Source organism: Lagenorhynchus albirostris, chromosome 15 (genome assembly GCF_949774975.1).
Source record: "Lagenorhynchus albirostris chromosome 15, mLagAlb1.1, whole genome shotgun sequence".
In the NCBI taxonomy this organism is placed as follows: domain Eukaryota; kingdom Metazoa; phylum Chordata; class Mammalia; order Artiodactyla; family Delphinidae; genus Lagenorhynchus; species Lagenorhynchus albirostris.
This window is the reverse complement of record NC_083109.1, coordinates 1,284,450-1,299,171: the sequence shown is the minus strand read 5'-3', so window position 1 is coordinate 1,299,171 and position 14,722 is coordinate 1,284,450. Positions and strand designations below refer to the sequence as shown.

General features: G+C 49.6%; 1 protein-coding gene across 4 annotated transcripts in view; it reads right to left on the bottom strand.

The window, feature by feature from the left end:
• The window catches only part of DIDO1 (death inducer-obliterator 1), a 51,283-nt gene that overhangs the window by 27,604 nt on the left and 8,957 nt on the right, over positions 1-14,722 (bottom strand). For 3 of the 4 annotated variants that reach the window (XM_060124117.1, XM_060124120.1, XM_060124118.1), the window contains exons 2-5: positions 4,259-4,433; positions 3,628-3,740; positions 2,014-2,851; positions 1,028-1,349 (exon numbers count right to left, since the gene is read on the bottom strand). In XM_060124117.1, coding sequence (XP_059980100.1) covers positions 1,028-1,349; positions 2,014-2,849 — 1,158 coding nt within the window. In that variant the 5' untranslated portion in view covers positions 2,850-2,851; positions 3,628-3,740; positions 4,259-4,433. The remainder of the gene's footprint in view (positions 1-1,027; positions 1,350-2,013; positions 2,852-3,627; positions 3,741-4,258; positions 4,434-14,722) is intronic. The other variant, XM_060124119.1, reaches the window with a different exon arrangement.

Sequence of the window (14,722 nt, the reverse complement as noted above, 5' to 3'; positions counted from 1 at the left end):
ATCTCAAATTATGCACTTAATTGTTTTTTCTCCACAGAATCCAAGTTTTACTCAGAAAAAATACTTTATGTGTAGTCTCAAACACATCAGCAATAACATGACGTTTGCTACTGACTTACATTTCCATTAATTCTTCTTCCTTACCAGTTACCATCATACTTCCACTCGATGCCTCCTCATACCCCCATGACAGGTAAAATTTAAATGGTCCAGCCCTCGAGGCTACGTCAGTGCAAGGGGGAGACGGCGGGGAGCTATGACACGGCCACCGCAAAGTCGTCTGCATGCCCAACACTGGCTAGAGAACGGGCTGTGGGGGCGGCATGGGCCCCCAATTCAAGGAAGGCCTGGGGTGAAAACATGCTCTGAGTAGGACAATCCTGAGAGCCTGAGACAGCTCTCAAGATGCACGGAAACCATGACCAAGAATCACGGCCCTTGGGCAGGAGAAACGAGTGAACAGAGCTAGGGAAGGAGAATACAGAGCTGCACAAGCACCGGGGAGCGGGAGACCACCATAACAGAGGGCGTGCCAGCCGCAGCTGAACTGTCACCCTGGGGAGCCGTGCGGTCACCACCGCTGGCCTTGGCATCTTGCTGCGAGGCAGGGACAAGACCATTGGTTCTCTCAAGGCGGTGACGGGTAATATAGGTGCACACGTGCCCCTGTGACTCAAAAATAATTTTGTTTGTTCACATATGCACTTCAAACTCAGGATCCATTCATGAGAAAACTGAAGGGAAGACTTAAAAAAGTGAGTCCACTTATGGAAAATGTTAAGTCAGTAATAACAGCATAGGAGATAGATATGATTAACAAACATAGAGTAAGAATAGATAGGCCTGCCAGCCTGGAGCAGGTGCATGGACCTGGGAGCTCGCAGAGCCCAGCCCTGCGCACAATGCCACTCCTGGGAAAAGCTAACTTATCTCAGAAGACAAACGCTCCTGTCTTGATGTTTCTGCCAATGGCAGCTGAGGGCTCCACGGTCACCTGTACCGCTGACCTTGGGAGACAGGTACTTACGGGCTGGAATATCTTGAGTTTTTTCTTGCCACTTGGGTTTGCAGCTTTCTCAATTCTACCCTTAATTCCTTGGTCTTCACTCGATTTCTGCTCCACGGTTCCTATACTTGTACAGTCTGTGCCGTCGGCGTCCGCAGGTCTCGACCTCGAGTCCTGCGTGCCTGTGGTCTCAGAGCTGGGCTCGTCCTGCACTTGCAGGATGGTGCAGTTTGGGCAGATGTAATCCTCCCCGTTCCTTTCCAAGAGCCTCCCTCGAGCCTCAGAAATGCCCACACAGTCGCCATGAAACCATTCTTCACATCGGTCACAGCAAATCATAAATCTGGAATGATAAAATAAAGAATGGATATTAGTATAGGAATGGAAAGTGAGAGACCAACTCAATTTTAAACACAAGTCAAATTTCAACCTTCTATTATGGAAAAAACGAAAATATTACAGAAACGTGGAGAGAATAGAATAAAGAGCATCCACGTGCCCTTCTCAATTTTACTAACATTCAATCAAATTTGCTTCATCTTTCCTTTGAGGGAAGCACTCTGCCCTTGACACCACAGTTCTCGTCCACAGAAGGGCAGACACGCCTATACCCCCCCGCCACACCCCAAGCTGCCCCAATGTCCACACCACAGCCCAGTCTCAGCCGGTCTGGAGCAGCGTCACCCAGCGAGCTCTCTGGGACAGGAGATCCCCTCTGGTCCAGGCCGCCTTGTCCGTGGCTGGTGGGACCGAGGCAGCCAATGTCCCACGCCAGCCCTCACCTTGGTGGAGGGTGTGGCTCTTGGCAGTGCCCACCCACGCCGTTTTTGTTTTTGTTTTTGTTTTTGGACAATGACTTGTTCGTCTTTCCCAAGAGAACAAGTCCCTCATTCAGGCCACCCTGGGACTCTCTAAACTAAGACGAATGGAAAACGCTCTCTGGCACTTTCCACAGCTCGGACTCCCCCCAGAAGCCTGGGCAGCCACTCCATCCTCCCACGACCCACCTGTTATTATGAGGCTGGCGGCACAGGCAGTACAGGGCATTGGGGTCGTACACCTCACATTCGGGCTTGTGTCGGACTGCGTCTCCGGGTTCCTCTGCATTCCCCCCTGGGGCCGCCCTCCCTTCCAGTTGGCTCTCTCTGTCCATTTTCACCGCCTGGGACGCAGCCCCCAGGTCGGCCTCCGGCTCCTGCGGGACGGGCAGCGAGCCCTCCACGGCATCGCCTGCCTCAATGTCCATGGTCTCCACCGGGTCCTCCTCCCGATGCTTCTTCCGCAGGCGGCTCTGGACGCCCTTGGGGGGCCTGTCCGTGGGCTCCTGCTCGCGCTTTCTCCGCAGGCGATTCTGGAGTTCTTTCAAAGTCAGCCCATCACTGTCGCTATCGGAGGTGTCATCCTCGTCGCCACGCCCTCTGGCCTTTGCCGAGGAGGCCTTTCGTTCCTTAGCACCCGTGGAGCCAGACCTGGGACCGCTCTTCCCATCCGAGGTGCTCTCCACGCTCCCCTCAGAGGCGCTCTCCGCATCTGTCACTGGACAGGACGCCGGCTCCGCCGAGTCCTCTAGGGACACGGGGGTGCCCCTCCGGCCCCGGCGCCGTACCGTGGTCAGGAACTCCTCCACCCGCTCGGTCCGCTTCGGCTGCCTTCCACTGCGACGCAGCGACGGGCTCTGCTGCTGCCGGGGCAGCGGGTCCAGGGCATCCATCTCCACATCCCCAGCGCCCTCGCGCTTGGCGATGGTGGTCCTCCGGAACCCCCACGTCTTCCTGAACTCTTTGCTGGTGGGCTTGATGGCCTTGGGCGCATCCTCACCACTCGGGTCACCCTTCTCGTCCATACCTAACGGGGAAATGCAATCAAACCACACCAGGCGTCAGCCAGGGCCGCGGTCCAGGACCAGGACAGGCACCCACCAGCCACGAGAGCACACGAGAAGGGGCAACACCCACACGGAGGAAACCCAGACACAGCGAATCGCAACAATTCTCCACCTACAAAAACCGAAGGTGTTTCCTAAAGTGCGCTGAGAGGATTCAAGGGGGTTCTTGAAGAAAACTGTAACAGTTACGTATCTAATGTTCAGTAGACAAACACAGCTAGCAAACCAAATCTGTGAACTGGTCAACTGCTGAGGACGAGGATTTGTACAAGTGGTAGCAGGGAAAGAGGAAGCGAGCAGCAGTGCTGCCAGGACAGGACAGGGTGGCGGGTGCCTCGGGCTCTCCAGCACAGAGACGCGGGGCCCACCTGGCTCTGCCCGCAGAGCTCGGTGGACAGAGCGCTGTGCTGGCTCTGGGCCTACTGCTTGGAAGCCCCAAGCTGTGTGTGAGACGTCTGACCACACTGCTGGAGGGATCACATGGAGATGGGGGATTCGGACCCTGAACCGTGCCCAGATTCCCGAGCCACGACTGTTGACACAAGATGGGCCCATTCAGCGCTGCGCGCAGGGTCTGCAGCAGCAGTCGATGGGGACACTGAGAAAATACTGAGCCACACGGCACCTTTGGTGTGTATTTCTTCTCTCCTCTTTCTAACAGACTGTTTAAAGGGTCATGTTTGTGAAAACTTCACTCCTGTTTAAAATGAAAAAGCCTGAAAAAGATAGTATATACCTTGAGAATTTTTTCCCAAGCTGTGCAGGCTTCAATTACATTTAAATGCTAACGATGACTCAGGTTTTATGCCATGTTCCATCCCAGGGGAAGGACTAATACAGAATGAAAACCTTCAAACAGAAAATACACAAAATTAAACATCACACACAACTGAATTCTCTTTTTGGTTCCCACTAAGTATTGTCACCTCCCATTTCCGTGTCCAGGTCTGTAACTCCCCCACCCTGGGCCTAGGCCCACACTCTCCCAGGTCACTCGGAAGCTTGCAGGAGTAGCTGTGACATCAGCACCTGTGCCACCAAGGACCACGCCACTGTCCTGGTCGCCCAAGGCTTTCTGCAGGAAGGACTCTCCTCTACAAAATACAGTTCTCACCAGAGAGAACATAAAACGTCATCGTAAATGCACTAAAAAAACCACTCATGTAAAGATAAAGTAGTGCTCTGAATCAGATTCTTAACACACAATTAGACACTCTTCAAGAAATCTCGGGCTAAAGCTTAAACCATTTCAAACAAATACTAATGTTACATTAGTTTCTTTACATATAATGCCGCTTCTGAAATAGAAAACATGACATCAAAACTTAAAATTGTGTTGCTGGCGTTTAACACTATTGCCACGTTACCTGCCCCACATGGAAGCTTGGGCGCTTCTTCCGACTTCCTAAAAACAACCAAAACCTGGCCGATGCAACTGCAGGGTCCAAGGGAAGCGCCAAGCCCCGCAACACTGCTGCTGCCGGTCACTATTCACAGATTACAACGCAGATTATCTCGAGACTGTGATCACGGAGTAAGCTCCTAAAAGAAAACAACAAAATAGTTTAAAGATTTAAAGCAACTATAACTAAAATCATGTTTAAGGGAAAAAAAGGCATGAAACTTTCCAAACAATCTCTTATTTAAATGTACATTACGTGACCCACAAAGACATTCGGCGAGTCGACAAACAAAATCCACAAAACAAAGTCCCCTGCTTCCCTTAAGGACTTTTAAAGAAGGGAAGATACTTTGACTACACTCTGAAAGCAGGGAGCGGCCTGGACAGGCCTCAGCTGCACACTGGTGGGGAGGAAGCTGGTGGGCAGAGGGCAGAGGCCTCAGTGGGAAGGAGAGTTTGGAAACTGATAATTGGTACCAGATGCTTTCCAATTACAATCTTACTTTTGAGATGGACCAAGGTCAATAAAAACCCAGAGACAAGAGAGAAAGGAACAAAACATGAAAACATGAACAAAAAAATTACACATGAAAAGTCATTATTTAGAAATTCTTTTTTCTTTTCTTTTTTTGCGGTACGCGGGCGTCTCACTGTTGTGGCCTCTCCCGTTGCAGAGCACAGGCTCCGGACGCGCAGGAGGCTCAGCGGCCATGGCTCAAGGGCCCAGCCGCTCCGCAGCATGTGGGATCTTCCCGGACCGGGGCACGAACCCGTGTCCCCTGCATCGGCAGGCGGACTCTCAACCACTGCGCCACCAGGGAAGCCCTAGAAATCCTTTTTTTAAAAAAAATCTATTTAATTTTTGGCTGCGTTGGTCTTTGCTGCTACGCGTGGGTTTTCTCTAGTTGCAGCGAGTGGGGGTCTACTCTTCGTTGTGGTGCGTGGGCTTCTCATTGCGGTGGCTTCTCTTGTTGTGGAGCACAGGCTCTAGGCGCATGGCTTCAGTAGTTGTGGCATGCGGGCTCAGTAGTTGTGGTACGTGGGCTCAGTAGTTGTGGCTCGTGGGCTCTAGAGCGCAGGCTCAGTAGTTGTTGCACATGGACTTAGTTGCTCCGCTGCATGTGGGATCTTAAGTTCCCTGACCAGGGATCGAACCCGTGTCCCCTGCCTTGGCAGGCGGATTCTTAACCACTGTGCCACCAGGGAAGCCCTAGAACACTATACCTATGTCATCCTTTTAGTTAAAAATCTAAGAGAGATTTCAGAGGACTAATGTTATGATTATTGAACATCACCGTGGTACAGCTCATCTACGTGTATTTACATATTTAAAGAACGTTTCTCCTCCTGTGCCCTCATTCAATCACGATACCTAGTTTGCTCCACAAACGTGTCTCTGTTTCTAGGTAAGTCCTCGATGTTAACATTTTAACACATTTCGCACTCTAGACCCAGGACTCCCTGCCCGCGCCTCACCTCTTCCTCACCTCACACCAACTGCCTCCCCTGTAACTGTGGTCTCCTTGGTGACCTCAGAGCAAACATTCCGTCCCACCTACTTTTAAAGAGATAGCGACCATCTCACTCTGGTCACCCCTGCCCCCCCATGGCCACCACCTCTCTCACATGTGGTCAACCCATCTCAAAACGAGAAACTTCTCAGGAGAAACTGTTCACAACAGTGAACATTTATAAAAGCAAAGAAATTACGATGTTCTCAGGAATTAAAGAGTTTTTTAAATTTATGTTAATATGAACCCCCCCCCCAAAAAAACCCCATGCCTCTGGATTTGAGTTCTGAATAATCAGAAACGGAAAATCCAGTTATTTCTGTTAAGTGGAATGAAGTACTTTATTCAGAATAGATCATATCATTGTAGATAATCTGGTTCATTTTGGTTCATTTTTTTTTTTTGATTTTACATTTGCAAGATCACTTTCATAATTTCTTCCCAGAAATTCTAATGTAAAATTTCAGGTCACGAAACAAAAACAAACCCCTATGATGAAGGCAAAAGTTAAAAAAGAAAAATTGTGTTATGCTCCTAACACAACTTAAAATGTGGGTCCACACACAACAGCAGGTCACCAAACGGTGGTCACACCATACTAGTAACAACGTTTCCCCAGAGGAAAAGAATGGTGGGCGGGCATCCCTGAAACTGGGAAAAAGAAAACCTGGAGGTGAACATGATGCACTGAGATAGTTTTATATCTTTACATTTCTAAGTGCAAATGTCCTCTCATCCATTTCCTAAGCAGACCTGAGAATACCAACGTGAAACCTTAGGTTCCCCCAGGCCACCCAAGGGCAGGAAGCAGCCCACCACCTCCCAGGCAGCTCTCCAACTTTTTGCTGTTGAGGTCCCTTTATACCCTTAAAAACTGAGGACCCCAAAGAGCGGTTGCTTATGTGGGATATGTATTTCCAAAATTAAACCTGAGAAAGGCTTTCAGAATTGTGGATGTTCCCTGATACCACATCAAACCTCGACAGGCCGCATTTACATGAAAAGTAGTTGTGACACGAATCTGCAACCACGTCATGAACGCTCCACACCTTCCTGGGCCGTAAGGCACTCCGAAAACATCTTCTGCCTGTGTGCACGGTGGCCAGCTGGACACAGGCAGTCCACACGCTGGCACATTTCACTGGACAACATGAGACGCATCTGTTAACCTTAGCGCCCATCTCCTGGAATGCCTTTCATTACTGGGAAGCCCTCAAGCTCAGGGTGGCAGATAGAAGCTTTCCAAAATGCTAACTTTCGTTTAAAGCTGGAATTTTGTCATCAGTAACAAACATTGTCAGTTACTTTCCTCCAGTCTCACACTGTGCATCTTCGAGAAAATGCCTGCCCACAGCACCTGGAAAAATGCAGTCCATCGGTGATGCCCTGCGGCCCCCGGCTGCAGGCCCCTCTGGCCCCCCAGGGGCGCTACCAGGAACCTCTGTGCCAGCGGTGCAAACGCCGACGCGGCAGGGCCGGCTCACGAGGCCGGCTCACGAGGCCGACTGTGACCCTGGACAGGGCTTCTGGGCTCTTAGCCTCCAAAGGGTTTCAAAACACACCGTTTCCGGTAGCTCAAGAACATGCTGGATACACGCCAAGCAGTCACACATATCCGCACTTCAGTGTCAGAGGAGAGGAAACATTTGCTTCCACAAAACTGTTCTAAAACCACCACTTCATTTTCCCTTCAGACTATCCAACCCTTGAAAAACGTTAAGCTGCCAGAAGTGATTTTCTTTAGAGCAAAACCAAAAATACGCTCCCCAAACGTGAGTGATGCCCAACTCTACAACCACGTAAATCTGAAGGCTCCACTTCTACAAAGCTCGTGAAGGGTAAGTAACCGCCTCTTACCCATTTGAAGATGTTTAGTTCTATGGACTGGAGACTGATTTCTCTGAGATACTTTAAAATATAATACATAACCACAATGAAGCTCCTATTTTCACAGCACAACAAACACAAGAAAACAGTTGCAGCTTCTCAAAAAGATAACACACAAGCGCACACCTGTCCTGCCCACCTAGCGGCAAAACAAGGTGGTCCTCCGAATCTCACACCCCCAAAACAATATTCAAAGCTAACAATTTTAATTTTGAAACAATTCTAACCTGCCGGTCACAATTTATATCCAATGCTACAACATAACCTCATTATTTCGGACTCTGCTAACTCAATTTATGGTTCTAACAGGCTGGGCCAAAGTTCACAGTTACTGATATTTCACGTTAAGAGTCTTCCGTCTCATGACGAATCCTGTGCTGGGGACGAGGAGGGACTGAGAAGATGCTGAAAGTTCTATGAAGTACTTAAAAACGCAAGCTTTCCCAATTAAAGCCTCTTTCACAATTCCGTTTTTATCAATGGGATAGTCACTAACGAGGGCACGTCCAGGAATTTGAGAGGACACACGACATTCTGCCAACCTGGCAGCGCTCCCTCTCAGCGACCCCACGCTACCCCACGCTCATCCTGACTTGACTGCACAAGTGGCACTGCAGTCCTTTAGGTGGCCAATCCAAAGTATGCTGCTTTCCAAGTAACACTGTCATTATTAAAATTCCACTGAAGCAAAAGGACCCAGAGCACGGTGAGCTTCTCAAGCAGTAACTACAGAGAGCAATCTAGGAACCACCTGCTATTCAAAATTTCTTAGGTGTTTTTGCTTTACAGGTCTGTGCAGACAAAAAGTAAAACTTGTTGCTTAAAAGCTCGCCAGGACTGGTGCCTCGGCCAAGCTCTGGTGAGGCCGGGACCCCAGCTCCCCCATTGCGGGTGGGCAGTGGGCACTCTGGTTTCTCTCTATCCACTTCCTAGTGAAAACACAGGCTTGTGACCTCGGTGGGCAGCTCTCCAAAAGCGCTTCAGGAACAACCAGCAGAGCCACCTGAATGCGTCCAGGTTAAGGTGGAGGAAACGAGGCTCTCCCTGTTCTCTACGAAACCACTTGCTACCTTGGATGGACTCCTGCTGTGGTCTGCACGTTTGTGCCCCCGGAGCCCTCCTGAATGGGATACCTGCCCTGGAAAAGAGGCCCCAGAGCTCACCTGGCCCTGCCACCGGGACCCAACTGCCCCGGCACCCTGACCTTGGGCCTCCCGCCTTCAGAGCTGCGAGCAATCAAGTCCACTGTGTAAAAGCCCCCAGTCTGTGGTCCTTGCCACGGCAGCCCGAGGGGACTGAGGCAGCTCCCTCTTGTCTCTCAAGGAACAAGAAAACATGGCTTCAGACACTGGCAAGGGACTATCTGAATCCTACACCCTGGGGGTTGGTGCCTGTAAGACAAGGCTCCTGCCAGGGTCTTAGGGCCCCTCTGAACTGCACAGGCTCTTGTCCTCACGGAGTCTGCAAGATGGGGCAGGTCTGGCTAAATATCCAGGACAACACTGGGATGGGCCCCCAAAAGGGAGCCTCCCCTCTCCTTCCCCAACCAAGACAGAGGGTGTGACTGTGAGGCGGGAGGGGGGGAGGGTCACAGACGGGACCCTGGGCACAGTAAGTCGCTCCCCAGGACAGTCAGCCCTGCTGGGCACCTCAGGGGCTGCTTCCTAGGGACCCTGATCCTCCAGCTCCGCCCCCCTAACTGCCCACCCTATTGCTTTCATATCCGCAATGGTCTGTCTGGGCCCCGAGTGCACCCAGGCTGGCTACTCCCTTCCAGCGCCCACGGGGACACTGCTGCCAGATCCCCGTGTCACCCGTAGCACCCAGTGCAGGCCCAGCGCACCGTGTCTCACTGCAGCAAGAGCTGTTGGTAAGGATCCGGTGAGAGGCTGTGGGTGAGGACAGCCTACGATAAAGGCAAAATGCCACCCACCGTTCCCTCAGGCCGCAAGACCCTTGGGGCCTCCTCACCCAGAGCGCACCCCGGCTGTACTCTGGGGCTCTGGTTCCAGGCGGTCCACTTTGAGGGGGACGTGTGCACTGAACCCTCTTCACTAGGGACCACAAACTAGCCAGATATTCCACGTTTTTCCCAAAAAGCAAGAACGTGGTTGAGGGCCCCCTGAAAACATTGCCTATCTTAAAAGTAACCCATTTCCCCAGGTGTTACAAGTTCAGAGTCAACTGCCTTTTTAAATTCCTATTTCTCAACAACAAGAGCATTTCTAACCATGACCCAGAGCAGAGGTTCTCAAAGTGTGGCCCCCGGGCCTTTCAGGAGGGCCCCCCCAAGGGCAAACTATTTGCACAACACTAAGGGCACGGATGTGGTGGTTTCTCAGAAGCCAAATGACAGAGACAGGACGAAGGAGACAAGAGAATCTGGCTACTGTCGCTTAAACCAGACGTTCTGGAGAGCTGCAAAACCCTAGGACAACACTACCTTTCTCATTAAATTGTTTTTGTTTTGGAACATAGTTCCCATAAAGTATCATTTATGTTATTATTTTTAAGTAAGTAAATTTAAATGTCTCTCTTTTTTTTTTCTTTCTGCGGTAAACGGGCCTCTCACTGTTGTGGCCTCTCCCGTTGTGGAGCACAGGCTCCGGACGCGCAGGCTCAGCGGCCATGGCTCACGGGCCCAGCCGCTCCGCAGCATGTGGGATCTTCCCGGACCGGGGCACGAACCCACGTCCCCTGCATCGGCAGGCGGACTCTCAACCACTGCGCCACCAGGGAAGCCCCTAAATGTCTCATTTTTAATGCCAAATATGGGAAATATCAATAGATACAACGTAAACAATAGCCCTCTGGGGTCCTTGTTAATTTTAGGTGTAAAGGGGTCAGTCTGAGAATGGCCACCACCACAGACTTGACACTACTGGCAACGTCAAGGGGCTGCTCTTGATGGGCCGTGACAGTGACGCTCCAGGAGGCTGCTCTCCCAGACCCTCCCCACCTCTCCTCGGATGAGAAGGCACCAATTATGAAACTGCAGCATTCAGAGGGACTGCCACCTAAGTCCAAAGAGAAAATGGTTGGAGAAAAAAACCAAAGGCCTGCTGCTGCCTCACAAGTATCGGCTTCATGAGTGGAGCTGCATCTCATGCCACAGGCCAAGGGGCAAAAATAATGCTTGGAGACCTTGGAAATGCAAAAGTCAAGAATTAAACTGTATACCTGAGCTGGAATCTTCCTTTCTTTCTCTGAGATTAGAAGAGGCCAATGTCTAGCTTTGGGGGGCAGTGGGGAAGGTCCAAGCTTAAATAAAGCAGTTATTAAATAAAAACAGGATTTTCTGTACTGATTTTTACAGATCCATGCAGAGCTCAACTTGAGGCAGCCTCCCCAACTCCTGCCCACTGCCCGGGTGGGGAAAGCGCAGAAGAAAGCCACCTTACTACTAAAAACACAAATACTGTTTAAATTACAATCTAACAAACCTGAAGAGTCAATGGCTAGCACTGACCTAGCCCTGTGTCCATGGGGCACGGGGGGCATCTCAGGGGTACCACTCCTTGTGCCGGCTCAGCATCCCCAGTCCTGACCAAGGCAGCCACCGGTGTCCTCCTCTGCTGACCACAGCATGACCACACCCACACACTAACAAGTAGGGTAAGTCCTCTGATAAGCAGATAGGGGGCTGAGAGGCTCAAGGGGCAGCACCACGGAAGAAGGCAGGCTTCACACCAGGGTGTCCCTGCCTTCAACCCCAACTGCAAACCTAACAGCTAGGTGTGCTGCCCAGGGAAATGGGGACAACTGTGAAACTCCATCGTGTCAAGTGCCAGTCAGATTATGATAAATAGCCTGTGTCATTTATTAAAATGACAATGTCTGCTGGTGAGTAGTTGGGAAAACAGGCCCTCACAGGAGAATCTGCAAATATCTACAAAGAGCCCCTTCTATGCTCGGCACAGAGCAGGCAGCACCTCTGATCCACCCGGCCAGGTGGGACTGCTTCACTGTGACCTGCCAGGGATAACTAGGGAAGTGCAGGTGCGTTTATAAGGGCGCTCCCAGCATGCCTTTTTTTTTTTTTTTTAAACTAAGGGACACAAACCAATGTCCATCACCAGGAGACCAGTTTGAGAAAAACCCAGAAACAGCCATGTGATGCAATTCTTTAAGACTGTAATTAAAGGATGATGAACTCTACAGCCCCTGCCATGGAAAGAGCCCCACACCCTTGAGCGAAGCTAGCAGGTAACAGTTCCCAGCACATCCTGACCCCCCCACCCCACCCCAACCAAGTTCACAAACACATCCACAGCTGTAACTGGGCTTCCAAATGGTGCCATTTCTGGGGTTTCTGCTTTCTTTCTATCCTTTCATATTTTATATCCTTTCTTTATATCCTAATTTTCTCTCTCTATAAACTTATTTTTGCAACCCAAACACAGTACAGCTATCTTTACATTGGGGAGGAAACCTCATTTACCTTCCTGTTGTAAAGGTGTATTAAATACCTCTGGAGTGTCTCTATCAGCATATGAAAAACAAAACCATAGCACCTAAGTTTGACACTCAAGAGAGAAACATCTGCTTTACAAATTACAAACAAGATAATCACACCTACTAAGTAGTTTTTACAATCATGGCTACAACAATTCTTATTAAAATGCGTACAATTACCTATTCAACTTCACATAACAACTTACCCTCAAAATTAGAGGTGACCTTTGAACAACGCAGGAACTGGACTCCCATCCAATTCCTGTGTTTAACTTGGCTTCCGTGTACCGCAGATTGTGTAGTACCGTAGTATTTACTACTGGAAAAAGTCCCTGCGTAAGTGTACCCAGACAGTTCAAACCCATGTTGTTCAAGGGTCAACCATACTACTCAAAAAATAAAATGAAGAGAACAGTATGGAGGTTCCTTAAAACACTAGAGCTGCCACATGATCCAGCAACCCCACTCCTGGGCATGTATCTGGAGAAAACTCTAATTTGAAAAGATACATGCACCGCAATGTTCACTGCAGCACTATTCACAACAGCCAAGACATGGAAGCAATCTAAATGTCCACTGATGGATGAAATGGATAAAGAAGATGTGGTTAATGTATACATCAAAACATTACCCAGCTATAAAAAAGAATGAAACGCCATTTGCAGCAACACAGATGGACCCAGAGATTATAAAAATTTACATAAATGAACTTACTTATTACAAAACAGAAATAGACTCAGGCGTAGAAAACAAAGTTTATCCCACTGCCCGCATGCTCGGGCAGGGGGATAAAATAGAGTTTGGAATTAAAAAAAAAAAAAGGCCTAAGCAAGAGACTCCAGGAAGTGTGGGCACTTAAGATCAAGGGAGCTCAATGTAGACCGTTAGGCCTCCTCCTTCCCAAATAGTACATGTCCATTAACTGTTAATTACAGAGCCTTTGCAGTGGAATTAACACACATCATTTGATGCTGGCCTTAAAGAGAGTAACATTAGGTTTCCACTGTACCTGACGCCACCATTTAAATAAGAAAAAATGCAAAAGGGACTGTTTAAGGAACGTTTTTCTTAAAGGACTTCCTGAAGCCACCAGGTGTATGAGAAATCAGGCCTCTACTGGACGGGACCCAAGGACAACAGTGAGCTGACCTGTAAACATTCAACCTTGGCTCTGTAAGAGCCAAATGCAAGTCACTTGGTAGCTTGCAACACGTGTATAAAAAAGGTAAAACACATCATGTTAACAGAAATAAAAAACAATCAGGACCTGGAACATCTGGGAAACACACACTAAAAAGACCCAGTCCGCAGGCTGCCAGGGAAGGGGCTCCAAGCCAATAAGGCACCCTGTGGTCAGTCACAGAGAGACTTCCAGCATCAACAGCAGGACCCACAACTCCACCGCCAAAAAGAAAACGGGAGCCAAGTCCCCACTCCAAACCCTCCCTTCCTCACCAAGAAGACAAACCCCATCCACACGAAGGGCCACCTGAAGCACTGGGCGCCCCGTGTCCAAGCCCCAGTGACACAGTTCCTCAACAAGCCATTGTGATGCTCACACATGCATACATAGTCATCGCCGGTAACAGCAGACAATCAGGGGAGCGGCCAACTGCCCAACTTTTCATTCTACCCTTTCTTATCAGAGCATAACTCGCTTCGCCTGAAACAGCCTGAATTTAATCGAATACTAATAGAAGACAGTTCTCGGTGGAAAATCAGTAGTAAATTAAAAATACACCTTAGTCCTAAACTCACTGTTAACGTAAGCCTGCAAGAACATGGGCAGCTAGGAAACAGAAGGTGCTCAGGAAATGCATTAGGCAGAATGCTTCACAACAGGGTTGTGGCTGGGCCTCCCCAGGTGACACCTGAGATGTCTGCCGTGTTAAGATGGGAAGGTAGAGGACTAGACGTGGAGACGTATATGTTCAATACATGCCACCCTCAAGTGCCAAAAAGGGGCCCCAGGCTCCAGGGACATGGCTGCCGACCCTCACAGGTCCCCATTACACACGTCTCCAGGGCTGGGAAGGCCACCTTTCTGGTCCCTGCTACAACCAGGGTGCTTGGCACACAGGATGCAATAAATATTTGTTGAATACAACGAGAAATCGTTCTAAAGATCACAGATCTTATTTCCTTAAAACCCATGGCTAAGATATGGGGATACGTACCTGATTCACTTTGTTATAAAGCAGAAACTAACAAACCATCGTAAAGCAACTATACTCCAATAAAGATGTTGAAAAAAAAGTCCATGGCTAAAGCACCTTTCTTGGAAACATGAAGTCAGGGACTACGTAGCTCTGGGGAAATCATGGAACATTTGTGTGGGGTTGGCCCAACGGCCCGGTTAGAACCCAGCTCTGCGATCTTGGGCAAGCTCCTTAAAGGTGCTTTGGCTTCTTGGAGGTTAGAACAGGTACAGAAGCATCCTACTCACTGAGACGAATTAGCACACATCAACTGCCCAGAACAGGGTCAACCTTGGTGGAATGCCCACTGTGAGCTGTTGCTGGTGCCAAGTGGAGGCTCAGCTTCCCGCTTACCAAGCTATGGGTAATGAGCTTGTG